The sequence below is a fragment of the Oncorhynchus mykiss genome, chromosome 23 (genome assembly GCF_013265735.2).
Source record: "Oncorhynchus mykiss isolate Arlee chromosome 23, USDA_OmykA_1.1, whole genome shotgun sequence".
NCBI classification, from domain to species: domain Eukaryota; kingdom Metazoa; phylum Chordata; class Actinopteri; order Salmoniformes; family Salmonidae; genus Oncorhynchus; species Oncorhynchus mykiss.
In genome coordinates this window covers 32,035,453-32,057,683 of record NC_048587.1, presented here as the reverse complement: position 1 = coordinate 32,057,683, position 22,231 = coordinate 32,035,453, and the positions used below count along the sequence as shown (strand labels likewise).

General features: G+C 43.5%; 1 protein-coding gene across 2 annotated transcripts in view; it reads left to right on the top strand.

Annotated features, from left to right (window-relative positions):
* The window catches only part of LOC110502600 (sodium/calcium exchanger 1), a 203,080-nt gene extending 181,615 nt beyond the window's left edge, over positions 1 to 21,465 (top strand). For both annotated transcript variants that reach the window (XM_021580769.2, XM_021580767.2), the window contains exons 6-7: positions 11,640 to 11,915; positions 17,200 to 21,465. In XM_021580769.2, coding sequence (XP_021436444.1) covers positions 11,640 to 11,915; positions 17,200 to 17,576 — 653 coding nt within the window. In that variant the 3' untranslated portion in view covers positions 17,577 to 21,465. The remainder of the gene's footprint in view (positions 1 to 11,639; positions 11,916 to 17,199) is intronic.
* Positions 21,466 to 22,231: the final 766 nt, after the last annotated feature.

Here is a 22,231-nt window from a genome sequence, read left to right as displayed (position 1 = left end):
CCAAACACTCCCTGGCTTAACGAGTTACAGTCTTGCCTCGGGCAGGAAGTCCATATAAGGCCCGGGGGTGGGGCCAATGGACTGCCAGATTTCTCCCCTCAATCACCACTCCCCTCACCTCTCCCTGCCGGCTGCCACAGTGCGTACGTGTGTGCAATCCTTTCTTACAACGGACGAGCACGCTGCAGCATCTCCTCAGAAGATAGATTTTCAATGTAAACACCAACTGGTGGAAATCTGGAGCACTGCAGTCCCACTCCAAGGCTTCCCAAGGCCTCTGTCGATTAGAGATGCCATCTTGTCAGAGCACAGCATTGTTGCCTTATTACCTTATGTGTGCTTGTCAGTGTCTATGTGTGAACAGTTTGATTTCTAAAGAGGACATGGCAACTAGCCTTGAAAACTCTGTGAGTGTGTGGCCACTGAAGCACTTTGGATTTTCGTCGAGGTGTGAATGTGTTTTGTGTGGTTTTTTTTTGTATCTGTGTGTGTGTATGAGTGTGTTGAAAGTTACAGCATGTGTATCACTGTGTGTGTGTGTGTTTGTGCGCTAGTTATCTACTGTGTCGTCCAATTGTTCCCGCTCTGGCTCAATTAATGACAAGCCCTGTCCCTGCTCTCTTATCTGGGATTAGGCTGTGTTGACGTTTTGACAGCGGGAGTGTGTTTGCGTGTGTGCGTGCTTTGGTGTGTGTGTGTTTGCGTGCGTGCGTTGGTGTGTGTGTGTGTGTGTGTGTGTGCCTCCTGGATCGACTAGACACTAACCCGTCACACACCCCAGGTATTTAAGCTCCTTTTGTTGCCTCTCTCTCTCTCTCTCTCTCTCTCTCTCTCTCTCTCTCTCTCTCTCTGTCTAGCTCTCTCTGTCTAGCTCTTTCTCTATCTCTACCTCTCGCTGCTGTGTTTAAAATGCACATACAGTCATGAAATATTGATCTTCCCTTACCTCCCCTCTCTCTTTATCTTTTTTTATTTATTTCACCCTGCAGCCCCTCTGATGATATTTGCTCTGAAGCCAGTAGAGAGGGAGAGTGTGTCAGGCAGCGTAGCATTTGCAGCGATAGCCTCCTCACAAGTTAGTTTAAGAGAAATCATTGGCTTCCCACTGTGACTTGGTCCAGGGTGTTGACGGAGATTGGGTGTGAAATTCTCGCCAGTGGGTGGGTTGGTGGCTTCTCCAAACCTGTGGGACAGCAATGCTGTGTGGAATCCCACATTTAACAAATACTGTTTACTAGAGAATACTACAGTACTTACTATACAATTTTGAACTGTAGTATACTGTAGTACACTATACTACCTACTGTAGTATACCTTGATCATGAGTAGTATGTACTATAGGATTAGGACTATAGTAAATAATAGAGTATACTACAGACAGCAAAAACACTACAGTAAATAATACAGTAATGTCCGCAAAAACATACAGTGAATGCCATAGTATTTAACCATCATACATATACTATAGTATTTTTTCATGTGGGATGTGCGTGTGTGTATGTGTGGCCGTTGTCCACAGTGTTCACTTCTTCCCCATATTAGTCTCAGATAAATGTCCTGACAGTCAGTTAATGACAACTCTGTCATTTTTTCCTTTCATGAATCTGCCCGTCTCTTTGGGGACTTTGGATGATGGTGTGAGTGTGTGCTTCTGTGGCTGTGCAGATGGGTGTGTCATAAGTGTGTGTGTCTCTGTGTCTGTACTCTCTGTGACCTGTGAGTGACAGCACCACCACGGAGCTAATAGAGTGCTAGATGATTCATTTATTTGGCCATCACCGCTAAAGAGAAGAGCGACTGCTGAGTTGTGACAAGAATACTGAGACTGTGACTGACTGCAGAGAACCTCCCCAGGCCTATCTCAATGACACGGCAACATATGTACTCTTCGCTGCCAGTCAGAGAGAAATTATTACCTGGAATTACATTAACGACCATCCTCTATCAACACTGAGCAGCTGTAATAGAGATGTGACTCATTGATGAAGTCGAGGATGAGGACTTGGCGGAGATACACAGATATGCCTTCAGTAGGCAGAGAAAGAGGGGGATGAGTAGTAAGGAAGATAGGGGAAATAGATGAAAGGAAGCCTCAGAGAATAGATCACAATTTTCTTATTGAGAGAGAGAGAGAGAGAGAGAGAGAGAGAGAGAGAGTGTTACAGCAGGAGTAGGTAACTAGATTCAGCAGCGGACCAATTGTTGTAGGAGCAGCTGGTCGGGGGCCATAACATAATTATAATAATTTTAAGCACTGCAAATTGACTACAACTGAGCCCAAAACAGAGAGTGTATTTGAAAATAACAATAATTTCATACTTTGATTACGTTGAGACTGGATCACACCTTTTTTTTGTGGGAATGCTTCAACCAGACGTGAAATATATATATATTTATTTATTAACTAAATAAATCCCTTGTGGGCTAGTTGTGGCCCGTGGGCCGCCTGTTGCTGACCCCTAGGATACAGTATGTGATTGTCTGTGTCTGTGTCTGTGTGTGTGTGTGTGTGTGTGTGTGTGTGTGTGTGTGTGTGTGTGTGTGTGTGTGTGTGTGTGTGTGTGTGTGTGTGTGTTGCATATGTGTGATGGGTTATCCTACAGGATTCATCCCATTAACTGTGACTGCATGGGGAGAGATTGGCTCAGTCTTATCTCTTTACCATAGCTAACTGGTTAATTGGCTCAGTTAGCCTATAGCTCCGTAGCTAATAGCTTAGCTTATAGCTTAGCATGCAGGCTGGTTCTAATGCTGAGGATTTGACAGACTTCAACCAGCGTTGGAGTCTCAGCGTAAAGTTTAATATTAGTGTTCCTCAGCTAGGATGTGAACCCACTGACCCTCTTGTTATCCCTCTCCTCTCTCTCTCTCTCTCTCTCTCTCTCTCTCTCTCCATATATATCTCTAATTTCTTCCCTAACCTCTGCTGGCTAAACTCAATCATTTAACATCCGGGACAGTGAAGTGTTTAATTGGATTTTACAGTGCTTTCGGAAAAGTATTCAGACCCCTTGACTTTTCCCAAATTTTGTTACATTACAGCCTATTCTAAAATGGATTAAATAAAAACAAAATCCTCAGCAATCTACACACAATAACCCATAATGACAAAGCGAAAACAGGTTTTTAGACATTTTTGCAAATGTATTACAACTAACAAACAGAAATACCTTATTTACATAACCCTTTGCTATGAGACTCGAAACCATGCCATTAGGTTGAAGGAATTGTCTGTAGAGCTCCGAGATTATGTCAAGGCACAGATCTGGGGAAGGGTACAAAATCATTTCTGCAGCATTGAAGGTACCCAAGAACACAGTGGCTTCTATCATTCTTAAATGGAAGAAGTTTGGAACCACCAAGACTCATCATAGAGCTGTCCGCCCAGACAACAATCAGGGGAGAAGGGGGAGAAGGGCCTTGGTCAGGGAGGTGACAGGGAGGGAGGTGACCAAGAACCCAATGGTCACTCTGACAGAGCTCCAGAGTTCCTCTGGGGAGATGAGAGAACCTTCCAGAAGGACAACCATTGCTGCAGCACTCCACCAATCAGGTCTTTATGGTAGAGTGGCCAAATGGAAGCCACTTCTCAGTAAAAGGCACATGACAGCCCGCTTGGAGTTTTCCAAAAGGCACCTAAAGACTCTCAGACCACGAGAAACAAGAATCTCTGGTCTGATGAAACCAAGATTGAACTCTTTGGCATGAATGCATCACATCTGGAAGAAACCTGGCACCATCCCTACAGTGAAGCATGGTGGTGGCAGCATCATGTTTTAGGGATGTTTTTCAGCGGCAGGGACTGAAAGAATAGTCAGGATCGAGGGAAAGATGAATGGAGCAAATTACTCAGGACTTCAGACTGGGATGAAGGTTCACCTTCCAACAGGACAACGACCCTAAGCACACAGCCAAGACAACGCAGGTGTGACTTCGGGACAAGTCTCTGAATGTTCTCGAGTAGCCCAGCCAGAGCCCAGACTTGAACCCGATCGAACATCTCTGGACAGATCTGAGAATTTCTGTGCAGCAACGCTCCCCATCCAACCTGACAGAGCTTGAGAGGATCTGAAGAGAAGAATGGGAGAAACTCCCAAAATACAGCTGTTTCAAGCTTTGTCACTATGGGGTATTGCATGTAGATTGATGAGAAGAAAAAAAACATTTTAATCAATTCTAGAATAAGGCTGTAACCTAACAAAATGTGGGAAAAGCCAAGGGGTCCAGGGAATATGTTAGTCCGAAGGCACTGTAAAGTTGAATATGAATGTAGTGCTCTGGTCCTGTGTGCTCAGTTTAATGTCGCCTCCGCTGGGTTTGGAGCTGGCTGCCTCTTCCTATAGGGCATGATGGGAAGATGAACACCTCCTTAATGACCTCTCACTGTCACCTACAACCTGTTATTACCTGCAGACACACTGGACACTCTCTCTTCCTCCTTCTTTCTACAGCATCTCTTTCTCTCGCTCTCTTTCTCTCTCTCTTTCCCTATTCATGGTTTTACTTCTGTCTGTGCACCACAGTGTGTGTTGGCGTCTGTAATGTGTGTTCGAGTCGGTGTGTAATTTATATTGCTGAGCGATTAGTGACTTTTGAGGTCGGTTCGGTTTTGGTTCGGTTATAAAAATAAATGATATAATCACAGTTTTCGGTTTCATTATTATTGATTTTCTTTACATTTGCATTATGAAATAATGACATTACAATGATTGTAGAGCTTTTTAATGGAAATTCTAGTTCTTGACCTGATTTCTCTCTTGAATTATTTTATTTCTCTCTAGAGAAACATTGCATTGTGCTCACAAAATATAAATTAATGTAATTAAAATCATTTAACTGGCGTCGGTCAATTAGTTGTTTAATAACCCCCCAAAAATGAAATGTCGGTTAATCGCTCAGCACTAGTAATTTGTGTGAATGTGTATGTGTCCTGTAGCGTATGCTGTGTGTGCAGAAGGTGTGATCATCACAGCAATGTTCATTATTCACACTACCTAAACACACACACTACTACAGTATGTGGCGATACAGAGGACAATGCCTGACCTTATCTGACCTTTGTTGACACGTGCCACACAGGGTTCAGTTTAATTGGCAAGGTACAGACCTAGGGGACTCAGAGCACAGCTACCTGCTGAGACAGACAGATGGCAGCCTGGGACAAACATTAGCTTGGATGTTGTTGGTCTGGAGTTGAACCCTAAGTCCAAACAGGAAGCGCTGATCTAGTCAAAGGAATAGAATGGTTTATTATCCTCCTCCTGTGAGGAAATTCAAGATAGAGAGAGAGAGAATCAGTCTATTAGCGACAGCCACGGCTCAACTCAAGAGAATTGATTCCAGTGGATACAGTTTAACTATACCAGGGAATATGTTAGTCCGAATCAGAAATCCACACGAAATCCATACTGTAGCGAAAGTATATGATGTGTATGTTAATGTTAACCTTTATGTGTGTGAGATTACCTGGGACAGAAGAAGCGTTTCAACAGCATTTCAAATGATTTAATGAATGTACTTGTTGACCCTGAAATCATCTAAAAAACGAGCACTTAACCACCATTAACCATCCGTTAAAAGCCTTTAGACACCAGCAGGCGCTAGCTGGCTGTGTGCAGGCAGGGGTTAAGGTGGCCGTGGCTAATGGACAATTCTCCTCAGACAAGGTGTGTTGTGGTGCCGCAGGAGATAAAGCCAGCCTGTTTACTGATGCATTAAGTGGATGTGTGTGTGACAAGACTGTAAAGTGGGAGTTTTGAAAGGGCGTAACCACCATTCATTTTTTCTGTATGCTTTTCTCTCTCTCTCTCTCTCTCTCTCTCTCTCTCTCTCCCTCTCTCTCTCTCTCTGTGTGTGCGTAAAACTGTGCTGCACATATGTATATAATTTTGTATTATATCTGCAGTAGAACACAGAGTACATTTATCTCCCTCAACCTCTCTCTCATAACTGTGTGTTTAATGATGAGTAACCACAGGCAGGGATGTGAGCCGCAGAGCCCGCTCAGGCTATAAAGTAATGTCCCTCTGTTGGCTTACTTTATTACTCCACTCACTTCCCTGCTGAATATTCCTTCTAGAATAGCCTCTCTCTCTCTCTCTCTCTCTCTCTCTCTCTCCTTCCTACTGCAATCTCTATTTTTCCCTCCTACTTCCTCCTCTCTACCTCTCCATGGGAAGGAAGGTCTGATTAATACAGTATGAGCGGTAAGAAACCAGGGGGGAAGGAGGAAAGAAATTGATGTAGAGGGAGGAAGGAGAGGGGTTGATGGTAGAGAGCATAGATCGAAATGAATGGTCGATAGACAGATTAAAGAAAATGATAAGGGAGGAAAGTAGAGAGGAGGTGTCAGGGGTGTGAAGGAGTAGTAGATGGACTAATAAGAGGAAAGGAGGGAGGAGGTGTAACAGAGTGATGGATAAACAGATGAGAGGAGTGGGAAGGGGAGATGATGGATAAAGGACAGATGAGAGGAGGTGTCAGGGGTAAAGATTATCATTAGAGACACACGCCCCCTCCAGACTGGCTCTGATGTCACCACCTCCTCCACACTCCTCTCTGTATGTGGGGTGTGTGTTTGTATGTGCGTGCCTGTAAAATTAAGGACAGGGAAACTGAGCTCCATTACAGAGTTGAGAGAGAGAGAGAGAGAGAGAGAGAGAGAGAGATAGAGAGCGAGAGAGAGAGAGACCTGTTTTGGCATGGGCAGCGCCATTGAGGACTTGACCATTTTGAAGTAGTCAACTGGGTGGGACTTGAGGAAGGACCACATAATTTCATCCAGGTCACCAGGATATATCAGCCAATGAATTATACTTGTGAGGAAACATTCCATAACTGCAGGTGGCAGTAAATCTCGCTCTCGCTTCTCTCAGTTCCATGTATGTAGTGAGTATTTTCACACCCTATGTTTAACTTAATGATTGATGGTGATGCGTGGAACTCCTTACAGTAGGAGATACATTCAGGAACTAACAGTGAGTCACTTCATGTCCCAGTTCTTCACAGGGCAGGCTATTTGAGGCCATGGCTTTGGGTTCTCAGATAAACCCTGACACAAATGATGTAAAGCATTCCTCACCTACACTGGATGAGTGCATTCTTTATCATCCTAATGCACATCTTTTCAACAGGCACTTCTCTAGCTTTCTCGGGAGATGGGTTGTATTTATACGGCTAGGGAGATGGGTTGTATTTATATGGCTAGGGAGATGGGTTGTATTTATATGGCTATGGTGATGGGTTGTATTTATATGGATAGGGAGATGGGTTGTATTTATATGGCTATGGAGATGGGTTGTATTTATACGACTAGGGAGATGGGTTGTATTTATATGGCTATGGAGATGGGTTGTATTTATACGACTAGGGAGATGGGTTGTATTTATATGGCTATGGAGATGGGTTGTATTTATATGACTAGGGAGATGGGTTGTATTTATACGACTAGGGAGATGGGTTGTATTTATATGGCTATGGAGATGGGTTGTATTTATACGACTAGGGAGATGGGTTGTATTTATACGACTAGGGAGATGGGTTGTATTTATATGGCTATGGAGATGGGTTGTATTTATACGACTAGGGAGATGGGTTGTATTTATATGGCTATGGAGATGGGTTGTATTTATACGACTAGGGAGATGGGTTGTATTTATATGGCTATGGAGATGGGTTGTATTTATACGACTAGGGAGATGGGTTGTATTTATATGGCTATGGAGATGGGTTGTATTTATACGACTAGGGAGATGGGTTGTATTTATACGACTAGGGAGATGGGTTGTATTTATACGACTAGGGAGATGGGTTGTATTTATACGACTAGGGAGATGGGTTGTATTTATACGACTAGGGAGATGGGTTGTATTTATATGGCTATGGAGATGGGTTGTATTTATATGGCTATGGAGATGGGTTGTATTTATACGACTTGGGAGATGGGTTGTATTTATACGACTTGGGAGATGGGTTGTATTTATATGGCTATGGAGATGGGTTGTATTTATATGGCTATGGAGATGGGTTGTATTTATACGACTAGGGAGATGGGTTGTATTTATACGACTAGGGAGATGGGTTGTATTTATATGGCTAGGGAGATGGGTTGTATTTATATGACTAGGGAGATGGGTTGTATTTATACGACTAGGGAGATGGGTTGTATTTATATGACTAGGGAGATGGGTTATATTTATATGGCTATGGAGATGGCTTGTATTTATATGGCTAGGGAGATGGGTTGTATTTATATGACTAGGGAGATGGGTTGTATTTATACAGCTAGTGAGATGGGTTGTATTTATATGGCTAGGGAGATGGGTTGTATTAATATGGCTAGGGAGATGGATTGTATTTACAGTGCCTTGCGAAAGTATTCGGCCCCCCTGAACTTTGCGACCTTTTGCCACATTTCAGGCTTCAAACATAAAGATATAAAACTGTATTTTTTTGTGAAGAATCAACAACAAGTGGGACACAATCATGAAGTGGAACGACATTTATTGTATATTTCAAACTTTTTTAACAAATCAAAAACTGAAAAATTGGGCGTGCAAAATTATTCAGCCCCTTTACTTTCAGTGCAGCAAACTCTCTCCAGAAGTTCAGTGAGGATCTCTGAATGATCCAATGTTGACCTAAATGACTAATGATTATAAATACAATCCACCTGTGTGTAATCAAGTCTCCGTATAAATGCACCTGCACTGTGATAGTCTCAGAGGTCCGTTAAAAGCGCAGAGAGCATCATGAAGAACAAGGAACACACCAGGCAGGTCCGAGATACTGTTGTGAAGAAGTTTAAAGCCGGATTTGGATACAAAAAGATTTCCCAAGCTTTAAACATCCCAAGGAGCACTGTGCAAGCGATACTATTGAAATGGAAGGAGTATCAGACCACTGCAAATCTACCAAGACCTGGCCGTCCCTCTAAACTTTCAGCTCATACAAGGAGAAGACTGATCAAAGATGCAGCCAAGAGGCCCATGATCACTCTGGATGAACTGCAGAGATCTACAGCTAAGGTGGGAGACTCTGTCCATAGGACAACAATCAGTCGTATATTGCACAAATCTGGCCTTTATGGAAGAGTGGCAAGAAGAAAGCCATTTCTTAAAGATATCCATAAAAAGTGTCGTTTTTGCCACAAGCCACCTGGGAGACACACCAAACATGTGGAAGAAGGTACTCTGGTCAGATGAAACCAAAATATAACTTTTTGGCAACAATGCAAAACGTTATGTTTGGCGTAAAAGCAACACAGCTGAACACACCATCCCCACTGTCAAACATGGTGGTGGCAGCATCATGGTTTGGGCCTGCTTTTCTTCAGCAGGGACAGGGAAGATGGTTAAAATTGATGGGAAGATGGATGGAGCCAAATACAGGACCATTCTGGAAGAAAACCTGATGGAGTCTGCAAAAGACCTGAGACTGGGACGGAGATTTGTCTTCCAACAAGACAATGATCCAAAACATAAAGCAAAATCTACAATGGAATGGTTCAAAAATAAACATATCCAGGTGTTAGAATGGCCAAGTCAAAGTCCATACCTGAATCCAATCGAGAATCTGTGGAAAGAACTGAAAACTGCTGTTCACAAATGCTCTCCATCCAACCTCACTGAGCTCGAGCTGTTTTGCAAGGAGGAATGGGAAAAAATGTCAGTCTCTCGATGTGCAAAACTGATAGAGACATACCCCAAGCGACTTACAGCTGTAATCGCAGCAAAAGGTGGCGCTACAAAGTATTAACTTAAGGGGGCTGAATAATTTTGCACGCCCAATTTTTCAGTTTTTGATTTGTTAAAAAAGTTTGAAATATCCAATAAATGTCGTTCCACTTCATGATTGTGTCCCACTTGTTGTTGATTCTTCACAAAAAAATACAGTTTTATATCTTTATGTTTGAAGCCTGAAATGTGGCAAAAGGTCGCAAAGTTCAAGGGGGCCGAATACTTTCGCAAGGCACTGTATATAAATCATACGACCTGATTTGAAAAATAATCTGGTCCCATCATAGCCCACATAAAACCTTTTTTTTTTTACAACAATATATTTTACCATGTCTTATTCTACAACTAGGGTCCGGAGTTGGTTTGTTTAGCCTACTACCAGATGAAGAAAAAGTCCCCAGAAAAACTATTTCCCCCCCCCTCCACTCTGGGACCTGTGGTGCTTCCTCTGAAATCACCACACAATGTTACAAATTAAAAAACATCCGATTTGTATGATCTGCATTTGACATGTTTTTGTTGGTGGGGGATGAGCTTCCATCGTTTTATGTGGCTCAGTGCAGCCGGCATCTACTGTGACAATTTCAGAATAGGCTGTTACTGCAATTTCAGGTAAAAACTCTATAAAACAAGACTCACATATTAGGGGAATGTCTATACATTTCAGCTGTTTCAAAAACATTGCTGTTTAAAGGTCTTACTCACGTCAGGTACGGAGAGCGTGATCACGCAGTCGTCCGGAACAGCTGGTGCTCTCATGCAAGTTTCAGTGTTACTTGACTCAAAGCGAGCATAGTAGTAATTTAGCTCATCTGGTAGGTTTGTGTCACTGGGCAGCTCGTGGCTATGCTTCCCTTTGTAGTTTGTAATAGTTTGCAATAAATGACCAGAGAGAGAGGTGGAGAGAGTGGGAGAAAGGCACTTAACACCATATTGCTATAGTGGATTGTGTGTGTGTGTGTGTGTGTGTGTGTGTGTGTGTGTGTGTGTGTGTGTGTGTGTGTGTGTGTGTGTGTGTGTGTGTGTGTGTGTGTGTGTGTGTGTGTGTGTGTGTGTGTGTGAAAAAAGAGATACATCACTTTTATGTCTCACACAGGCCCACTGCTGAGCTCTCTCTCACGCCTTTTCTATTTCTCTCTCTCGCTCTCTCTTACTCACTCTCTCTTTCTCTCTCTCTCTGAGAAAGAAAGCAAGCTGAGAACATTCTACAGCCACACACTTGTATGTGTGTGTATGTATGTATGTATGTATGTGTGTGTGTGTGTGTGTGTGTGTGTGTTAGACTTTTCTGTGTTTTGAATTTGCCTTGTTAAAAATGTGATGGAAAATAGCTTTTGACATTTCTCAGATAAAAGGCATTGTGCAATTTGTCTGCCCTTTTACAGTGCATCACAATGTGAACATGTTCAAATGGCTCTTTTGGTCCCTTGAGATTGTGGTTCAGGCCATTAGTAATGCAATCATTATGATGGTCAAATACCAGATTAATATTGTATGTCTAGAAAGATGTGTGTCCGTGTGTATACACACACACACATACAAAGATGATGTGTACCTGTTAGAGAGGATTGGCTCCAGTCCGAGCCTCAGGCTATGATTACACTCTGACAAATTAGCTCCAATGTTAAGAGCAGCAAAGCATCATCATCACAAATCATATCTTTGGCTCGCTTATTTCACAAAATATAGTCTGGTGTTCAGTAAACTTTTGAGGAATATAATTTGTCTCAATACATCAACTAAACAATCGCACCCTTTCAGATCCCTTAACATCATGCGCTTTCTCCTCATCCCCCTCTCTTCTCTCTTTCTCCTCATCCCCCTCTCTTCTCTCGTTCTCCTCATCCCCCTCTCCTCTCTCATTCTCCTCGTCCCCCTCTCCTCTCTCTTTCTCTCGGCCAGGTGAGGATGACGAGGATGAAGAGTGCGGCGAGGAGAAGCTGCCGTCCTGTTTCGACTACGTCATGCACTTCCTCACCGTCTTCTGGAAGGTTCTGTTTGCGTTCGTGCCCCCGACAGACTACTGGAACGGCTGGGCCTGCTTCGTGGTGTCCATCTGTATGATCGGCCTGCTCACAGCCTTCATCGGGGACCTGGCCTCCCACTTCGGCTGCACCGTGGGCCTCAAGGACTCTGTCACCGCCGTGGTGTTCGTGGCCCTGGGGACCTCCGTGCCAGGTAATATTATAAACTAACCCTGGTGTTTATGCTAGATGTACTTGCTTTGTAATGTTGACAGTAGCACTCCTTTTACAGTAGCATTTAACCTAGATGTACTACTATGTAATAATTGCGGTAACGTTTTTCCTACAAAAGTCCTCTAGAATTAGGGCATGATTCAATCCATATCGCGTAAATTCATCACTACAGCACGATTGAAATGTAAAGGCGATGTTCTCGCGTTGGCAGAGACTGCAATCACGGTAAACGCTGTGTATGTCAGCTCAGTCTGAAATTACCTTTACATTTCAATCGCGCCATAGCGCTGAACTTCCGCGATACGGATTGAATTGAGCCCTTAATCACTCCGAACACTCCCAGTGTCCAGTGTTCACCTCCCACCATTCATTTACACTGCTTACACCCCAGCTAGATACTGCTACATGTATACATGACATGTTAGTTAGTGGCCGATGCTCTGTTCCTGAGCATCTTAACATCACCGTATACAAGTGAGTGGGTTGAAGAAGAGCCTAAATAAATACACATGGAACATCAGTTCAACCCCTCACAGCTACCATGTCATAAACCTCACACTCCTATGATGAGTGTTATTGCACAACCATAAGTGTATGGAATGGAAAAGGTTGAAACAGAGTAATTGCTAGTAGGAGAGATGTCAGGCGTGGGTTAGTCCAGAAGATGGCTGATGTCTTTAGAGGCAGAAGATGGGCAGTGACTCAGATGTGAAGCCAAACACACACACACACACACACACACACACACACACACACACACACACACACACACACACACACACACACACACACACACACACACACACACACACACACACACACACACACACACAGCTTAATAGCTTTCAACTGGGACTGATACAGTGCTTAGCTAATTAGCTAATTAGCTCTCAGTTCATGTATTGTACACTGAGCTGCTTCACAGACCTGCTGACCAGCCAGCCACTGTAACTCACTCAGGACTCACCGCTCTGACACTTCTAGACATTACTCCTGAAACACTGTTCCCCTCACTTCACCAATACTTTAAACCCCATTTCACAAGCACAAAGGGCAAAGATGTGTAAAGAAACAGTACAAGCAGTCAATATTCTTTGTGCCTGTCATTCTGTTTGTTTGCACAAGGCATGTTGTGTGTGCATGGGTAACTTTCCAACAGAGTACACACGTAGTGGCTTCCTAATTTGAACCCTGCCTCCCTGCCTCACCATGCTCACACAGACACACTCCGCTGCACTGCTTCGCCACCCATGTTCAATAGTATTGAGTCATTTCTCATGGGGATCAGGTGTTGTGCGGTGTCCTGCCCTTTAGAATATGATGCATTACTCTACACAGGAGCGATAACAATAACCAAGGGGGTTAAGCTAGCATTAGCTGCCGTAGTGCTGTGCTGCTGTGCTGCTGTGCTGCTGTGTAAATGGACCCTGCTGGAGCCCTCACACCACACCTCTCACCCCACTGTAATTATAGTCAATACAAAGGCACAAAGGCCACAGCCACACGTCTCAATGAGCCTCGTTTGTCATGGTTAGTGAGCCAGAGAAGAACATCAGCAGCCCATATAAAAGTAAATCAGAGGGAGGTCAGAGTGTGTGTGTGTGTGTGTGTGTGTGTGTGTGTGTGTGTGTGTGTGTTTCAAAATTAAGTATGATAAAGAGCACACTGAGGAGAATATGTAAATCTCTGCATTTAATCATGCAATACAAAAGTGACCCTTGTATTGTATATACAGAAAACACACACACACACACACACACACACACACACACACACACACACACACACACACACACACACACACACACACACACAATATATATATACACAAAAGAGAATTTCCTCAGAAAGCTGCGGATCTAAATATCGGTCCAGCTGTTGTCACGTCCCTCTCTCTCTGGCCAAATATCACTGCCACCTCTGTGTTGACGTTTACTACTTCACAAAGTGGAGTCTTTCTGGTTCGTGCGCTTGCTGTGCTAGGTTGATACACTTTGAAGGTGTGATGGAAAACGACTGGGTATTTAGAGAAATTCTCTCCCTGTTCTTTATCAGTGCAGGTAGAGAGACTTTTAAAGGTGTCTTGCTATTGCCACGAACCTATAGTACATGTCATTGTTTCTAGTGCTATGGACTACTCCTCCTATAGGGGCCTTACTATGCAAACAGCCAATGGCAGCCAATGGCTGCCAGCCAATGGCTGATAGATCAATCCAAGACGCCGTCTGTAGGCGTGAGCATGATATTCATCATGGAGGTGTGGATAGCTTACGGGGTGCACTGTCACAGACATTCCTAACATATCTAGAGAAATGAGAAGCTCGCTACTGTCCTTCCTGACTCACTAGAACCATGATTGGATAGCGGGAGTGTGGGAGCATCAAGTCATGTGAGAACACTCCCATCACACAGGAAATGACGTCATCACCATCACTTCCTCCTGGCCTTGCCAGGAAGGGAGAGCAGTGACGGACAAGGCCATGGAGGCCCAATTGCCATATTAACCGATATAGCTATTAACGACAGCTGCAGCAGAGAGAGGAAGCTGCTGCATGTTAATAGGCCCGGAGAGAGCAGCAGATGTGTAGTAGGCAGTTAAATGGCTGGTGATTGTAGGGCTTGTCAAAGATAACAGTCTCCACTGTGACTGTGTGATGTCACAGCCAGGAAGTGATTAGCAGGCAAGCTCTTATCATAGAGATGGAACTGGGAGGTGTAAAACAGTCTCAGGAGCTTATGCCTTCTTCTATCTGCTTTAGAAAAGCCATTATCTTGGAGGTAGAGAGGAGCCAGGTTTTGCTGTATACGGTCTTGATAGGGCAGAGGAGATTGAATATATGGTGTAGGATAGAGTGGAGCAAGAAGAAGGACCACACAGTCACACAGAAATGCTCTCTCTGCCCACACACACTATCCTTACACAATCACAGCCGCCAATTGGACTACAGTGCGTGTGTGTGTATGTGTGTGTGTGTGGCAGTGCTGGAAATCACTGCCTGGGGTTGGAAACTGCGCACACACAAGCACACAGCCCACACACGCACGAGCACACACATACACCATGCAGGGACAAACAATCTCTCTATTTCATCTGACAGTACATACTGTGCAATTCTATGTCCGACAGTCATATATTCCTCGCTACACAAATGCCCCTCCCGTATCAAAGGGTAGCTGCAGTAGTCCCCACCCTGTTGTGTGTGTGCTTGCGTGCATGTCCCTTTCTATAGATGCTCTGGTTTGTGTTGTCGAGAACTGTGAGGCTGCGGCGTTCCCAGTGTCCCCTCCCCTCCCTCCGTTCCCTCCATCTCTCCTTCCATTCTCAGTGAAGCTGCACAGTATGATGATTAGTGCAGACACTTACAAGGCAACCCCTGTCTGTTCTGCATCAGCCTTTCGCCACTCCACAGCTCTCTCCCGTGTCTTTCTGTCCATCCTGCTTTTGTCCTCACCCTGCATTCTGCTCAGGGGATCTGACCACACTGTTATCATAGAGAGAGAGAGCCTTTTGTCCAGTCTGCCGCACAAAGACTGCTGCACTGCCAACGCCTGGCTCAGTCTACTGTACTGCAGCTCTCCCTCTCTCTCTCTCTCTCGCTCTCTCCCACAGACATCTAAATACACCACACTATCCAGCTAGCTAGAGCATTCTCTGTAGAGAGAAGATTGAAGACGTTGCGAGTATTAATGTCACATGCACAAGTACAGTGAAAATGTATTTCTTGCTAGCTCTAAACCCAACAATGCAGTCATCAATAACAATGGAATACCACAAATAACAAGGTAGAACAAAAACACACAAGAAATAATAAGAACTGTCATTGAACAATACATGGGCCAGAAGAAGATTTAACCAATCAATTTATTCATAGAGACAGAAAGAGATAAATAGAGGAATATCTCAGTTAAACTGTTGTGTGGATGGCTGCTTCCTGACTCTGTACATAGCTCCAGTACTTAAAATAACAATTCACCCATTTTGAATGTTATACCATTTTTGTGCATCTCTGAGTGATGTTCTATCGAATCCCAGGGTCATTGCATGTTTTCATGTGAGTTTTGCATCGTATGATAGAACATTGCTCAGAGATGCACAAAAATGATGTAACATAAAAAATGGGTTATACATTTACTTTATGTTTTTCAATCGTATTTCTTCCTGGGTCTTGGTCCAGTGGTTTTCCAGCCCAGTACAAGGCCCGAGTGGCCAGAGTGGCCAGAGTGGCCCGAGTGGCCAGAGTGGCCAGTCGGCAGGCATGGGATCAAGGGACAAGTCCCTGTGAGTACTATCCAGTCACTGGACATGAGATGGATTATTTTTAAGTGATGAATCTTCCTCAGTTACACGTTACAGCTCTCAGACCAGTCATTGCTCAGCATCTGTTCTAAATCAACCACAGATACTTTATTCACTATTGTGGTCCAGTAATGACCACACTTGTATGCCCATATCGGTGCCCGTCTTGTGCCATGTTGAAGTCAGCAGAGCTAGATTCCCAGTGAATAGTGCCACTCGAGGCCAATGACCATGGTATCATGTCCAGCTGGCTAGAGCCTGATGCCAGCTCAGTGAAGGGAGTCACCCTAAGGAGTAATTTGTCTCAACCTGGCCTCCCTCGCTAAATCTCGGGCACCAGGAAAATAAAAGGGAAGGGTGCACAGAGGAAGTGAGGAGGGACCGAGGGACAGAAATGGGAATAAAACAGAGTGCTCTGTCACTTGCCAATGAAAGACATCTCAAACATTAGACTGGGTTCCTTGACTCTCTATGAAAGCACTTTCTCCTGGCAAGGTAACTGCAACTTAGCATAAACAGCTGGCTCCACTCCAGAAATTTAATGGTGTCTTCCTGCTGGGCTGCTGTTGTACAGCAGACTGTTTAAATCCAGACACATAGCCGGCCATTTATGGAGAAGATTGTGTGCTTGCCTCAGGTATTGATCTGGGTCTGGGGGAAAGAGACCCAGACGGATGACTTCTGCTGAGACGGAACTCCTGTCCCTGCAATGGAGACCATTTCGCTCCCTGATTATAGTCTGCAGACATTACATTGAATTATGTCTTATGAAACAATGCTGTTCAGTGTTCTTTAGACTTTTAATTAATATTGAGCTTTTTTGTTTTGCCTCTCACCCTTTACCCACACCCTCTGCCCCATACCCCATCACCATTAATTCCCCCAATCCAATAACATTTTCCCAATCCTTATTGAATCACACACACAACACCCTCCTCCCCTGCATCCTCTCTTCCCTTTCTTCCAGACACCTTTGCCAGTAAGGTGGCAGCCATCCAGGACCAGTATGCTGATGCATCCATCGGCAACGTGACGGGCAGCAACGCCGTCAACGTGTTCCTGGGCATCGGCGTGGCCTGGTCCATCGCCGCCATCTACCACAACTCCAAGGGCAACGACTTCAAGGTAGACCCAGGGAGCCTGGCCTTCTCCGTCACCCTCTTCACCATCTTTGCGTTCATCTGCGTGGGAGTGCTGATGTACCGGCGGCGACCTTCGATCGGTGGCGAGCTGGGGGGTCCGCGGACTCCCAAGATACTGACCACCATGCTGTTTGTCAGCCTGTGGCTGCTGTACATTCTGTTCTCCTCACTGGAGGCCTACTGCCACTTCAGGGCCTTCTAAACAGCTACAAACTTAAGAAGGCCCTAGAAGAGCTAACCGGAGACAAGAAGGAGGAAACAGCAGCAGTGAAAAACTTTTTTCTCTTGTCGTTAATAACCCCGACCCACCCCACCCTTTCCCCCTTTTAAGAAGTGAAAGATCCCTCCCCTAGTGCTTAATAAGGGATGAGACTGGTTGTTCAGGTGAGGAGAGGCCTGTCAGTGCTGGGACAGAGAAACCTCTGAAGTCTGTAGAATGACAGTTGTGTGTGTGTGTGCGTGTGCGTGTGCGTGTGTGTAGCTGTTTGTTATGTCTCTCCCTACCCAGCAACCCTATAGAAACAGCATCGTCGACGCCTGGCGCTCATTTCAAACTTAACACTAGACATTTGAGTGAAATCCTTTAATAATTCCCATACCACCATTATTGATATGTATATGCATGAACATCAAAAGAAACAAAGATACGGCTGTTCGCAAGCATAGTGGGTGGGGAGTAACAGGTACTTTTGAAGAAAGTCTCTTGTCTGTGTGTTAGTCTTAATAAATCTCAGTTAGGGCCAGGCTGCAAGAGCTGCTCACCACCTTCTGACCCTCGGTTTGATCCCCAGTAGAACATCTGATTAGGTTTCCTCTGTTCTTTTATCTTGCTGTAGATGTAGTTGTGTTAAAGGAGTTTAGCATACTTTTACCTTTAAGGCCGTATCGTGATTGAATGGCCAGCGTTACCATTTTAACTATCAGATAACTCGTTGTCAACTTACATTATCATTTTCAAAACTATCCCAAGATTGCATTTCCAGTTTAGTCAATAGGGGTTTCACCACTACCATGCTTGATTCAAATTGCAATATAATGCAGAGAGACCGTACTGGATCGCCCTCTGCATTAGCTTCATCCATTGGCTACACATCTTTCAGCAGCCTCTCACTATTGGCTCTTTCTCTCTATCTTTGTGTCTAAGCTCCTACCAGACTGGTCTTTTTATCAGTCTCAGTCCTCAAGGGCTCTACAGTCAATTCTTAACCACTAACCCTAACCAGAAACCCTTTACCCCTCACCCCTATCATAAACCCACCCTCAACACCCCTATCATAAACCCACCCTCAACACCCCTATCATAAACCCACCCTCAACACCCCTATCATAAACCCACCCTCAGCACCCCTATCATAAACCCACCCTAAACACCCCTATCATAAACCCACCCTCAACACCCCTATCATAAACCCACCCTCAGCACCCCTATCATAAACCCACCCTCAACACCCCTGTCATAAACCCCTCAACACTCCTATCATAAACCCCTCAACACTCCTATCATAAACCCACCCTCAGCACCCCTATCATAAACCCACCCTCAACACCCCTGTCATAAACCCCTCAACACTCCTATCATAAACCCCTCAACACTCCTATCATAAACCCACCCTCAGCACCCCTATCATAAACCCCTCAACACTAAACCCTCTTTCTCTCTCCACTGAGCTGCACATCTTCATTTTTTAAAACATTAAATGGAATATTTCAATAAACAATATCTTAAACATAAAATACATAAATTGTAATGGTGGACAGACGTGTAGATTAAAAGGTTCCTATAATACAGTAGCTATAGGGACATTTTACAGACGTTCAAAATTAAGCTGGTGAGAAATACAGTAGCTATAGGGACATTTTACAGAAGTTCAAAATTAAGCTGGTGAGAAATACAGTAGCTATAGGGACATTTTACAGAAGTTCAAAGTGAAGCTGGTGAGAAATACATTGACTGACTATTTTCTATTTTCTGAGGTAAAGGCTTTTGTCTTAATGATGCAATCTTTTGAATCCATCTAACTGCCAGTCCCCAGATATAAGGGTTTACATCCAAGACTGTTACTCCGCGTCCAGTTCAGACACATCAGGCAGGTCAGTGTGTGGAAGAGGAAGACGGTCCACATTATTTGATGAATACCCCGAGTTTCCTACTGAGTTGGCTTAATACACTATACTTGATGTGTAACGTAACAATGAAGTAAAAGTAATCATAGTTGTAGTTTGGTTTAGAAAATTAAGATTTTGTCTCGTTCTTGTCATTTCTCACCACAGAAGTTGCAGCCCCTGAGAAGGTTCCATCTAGGTTAAAGTACTTATATGGAAGCCAAGTGGAGTTTACTCCTATTTTGCCAAAGGGAACTATTTCTAATGGAAACTCCAGTAACAGCTTAGCCAGAATATGAGTGTGTTTTCTAACACACTGACGTTTCTTAACACCACCAAAAAGATCCCTGTGCGGTACTTAAAGCCTGTTTGACCGAAACAGAACATTTCTAATTCCAAATTTGGATAAAAACATTCACATTTCGTGGAGATGGGTTGATGTTTCGAATTGAAGGAAAAACATTGCACTGGTTCCCGTGATTCTAATGAAAAGGATGACATTGTTTATATGCTGACGATGACTCTGCTGTTACATGATTATACATTATGACCTTTCTCTGATCTGAAAAGGTTACTATGACATTGAAATACTAATAAAAAGACCTTTCCTCCAACCCTAATACTCAACTAACCAACTACAAATGACAAGAAGAGGAGGAGGAGGAAGAAAGAACATGTGAAGTACAGCCATACATTGTGTACTGGTGCAGTGAAGCACAAGGACTTCTCCTGCCCAGCATGTGTTGCTATAGTGTACGTCTGCACTGTGACTGTGCAGCATCTCTCTGTGTCCTCTACCCTGCCCACATGCCATGTCCATATTTTGGAATGTTAATTGTTAATTAATGTGCTACTTGTTCACACTGTGCATGAATGATAACATGTCTGTATATACTAAGCAGTATCCCATTCGTTGATGTTGACGGAGGTTTGAATGTTGTATAGGTTTTGACTTTTTTTTTTAATGTACTATAACCTAATGTTTTATTTTAAGTTGAATGATGTATTTGGTAACTTGCACATTAAATTTAAAAAAGGCAATATCTGCTGTTGTTGAATGAGGGTGAGAACTTAACGAGTTGCGTATCTTAAGGGAGTTGCATGGGTATTTGTACAAAAGACAATGCTTGCTTATAATGACATGGCTGGTTGTATTATTTGACAGAGTAAAGGCTATTTTGTCATTGAAGAGATAATATGTGTATATACTGTACATTGTTACCAGAGAGAGGTCTGATACCTCCACATATCTTAGTGAATTCTACATATTTATTTTAAAACCCTGACTAAACTCAAGAATGACAAATATTGCCTTTTTGGAGAAGTAGTTTGCTTAAATGCTTGTTTTGCTCTCGCTCTCTTTTCCTTCCGTGCTGAGCAGTGTTTCGTCTTAGATATCTGAAAAGTGTGTCAGTTCGTCATGCGGGGTGGATTCCTTCTTCAACTCAAGATCTGTCTGTCTGTCAACCTGGTATGTGCCCAGCCATCTGTCTCTCTGGCTGGCCGGTACTGTACCTGCCTATCTGTCGCTGTCCCTGTTCAGTGTCTGTCTGTCTGTCTGTTGGTACCTGAGGTGCGTCATCTGATTTACACCACCACCGCCCACTGCTCAGATGGACCGTCGTTTTTCAGGGTTCTAATATATTTCACTTTCTCTTTCTTTTCCCTCCTTGCATTCGCACTTTCTCACTGTTTAGCTCTCTCTCTCTCTCCTCTTTAACTTTCTCTCAACCTTCACCTCTCGATCTGTCCTTTCCTTGCTGTCTCTCTTTAACAGGGTTTAGTTTGCTATTTGTTTTGTCTTTTTGTTTGATTTTGTTTGATTCTAATTGATAGAATATCATGAATTTGTCTTATTTTGTTGGTGTCGTCTGTGTTTTTTCTTTGTGTCGCACAAACGAATAGGAAGACATTACACTAACTGTGATTACTCTACATGGTACACTTCTAACACAGAAAATAAAGTTTGGAATACCCTGTTTCAAAGACCCTTGAGTGGAGTTGTTTTGTGGGTCTGCATGTGGAGTGAAGTGTGCTGTGATGTTAGTGTACATTTTAGTGTTCTTAAAACTGTTGAAAGTGTCCATCCACACGTTGATGTCATTCTTCGCTCTAGCCTCCAAACACAAGAGCACCTGGAATGAAGTGCTCTCTATGTCACATTGCAGGTTGTGAAATCTTCAAAAGTGTGTGTGTGTGTGTTTAGGAGACGTTTCCCTCAGCTGGATGAAGTGTGTTTAAAAGATAGAGAGTTCACTACTGGGAAGTCTGGGACAGAGCCACTCAACAGCGAAACTGTTAATCAACCTGAGTGTGAAATTGGGCACCACACTTTGCCTCTCCCAGAATAGTGTTGATTACTGTAGCATAGAGAGAACCTTATCTCCCTCTCTCTCCCCCTCCCTCCTCTCTCTCTCTCCCTCCCTCCCTCTCTCTCTCTCTCTCTCTCTGTCTCAATCTCTTGTCTCTCCCCTTTCAATCTCTTGTCTCTCCCCTTTCAATCTCTTGTCTCTCCCAAGCGGAATTTAAAAACATATTTTAATATATTACAAGTATATGAATGTATACTTAAATATACAAAAAATTTAATAATATACTTCAAATATTATGTATTTTTCTAGTACATCTTAAGTATACTATAAATATAATATAATTATACTTCAACACACTTATTAAAAGTGTACTTTAAATTCACAGTTTTTTCAGTCTTTTAGTAAACTATAAATATATTATCATCAACCTTCAATACACTTA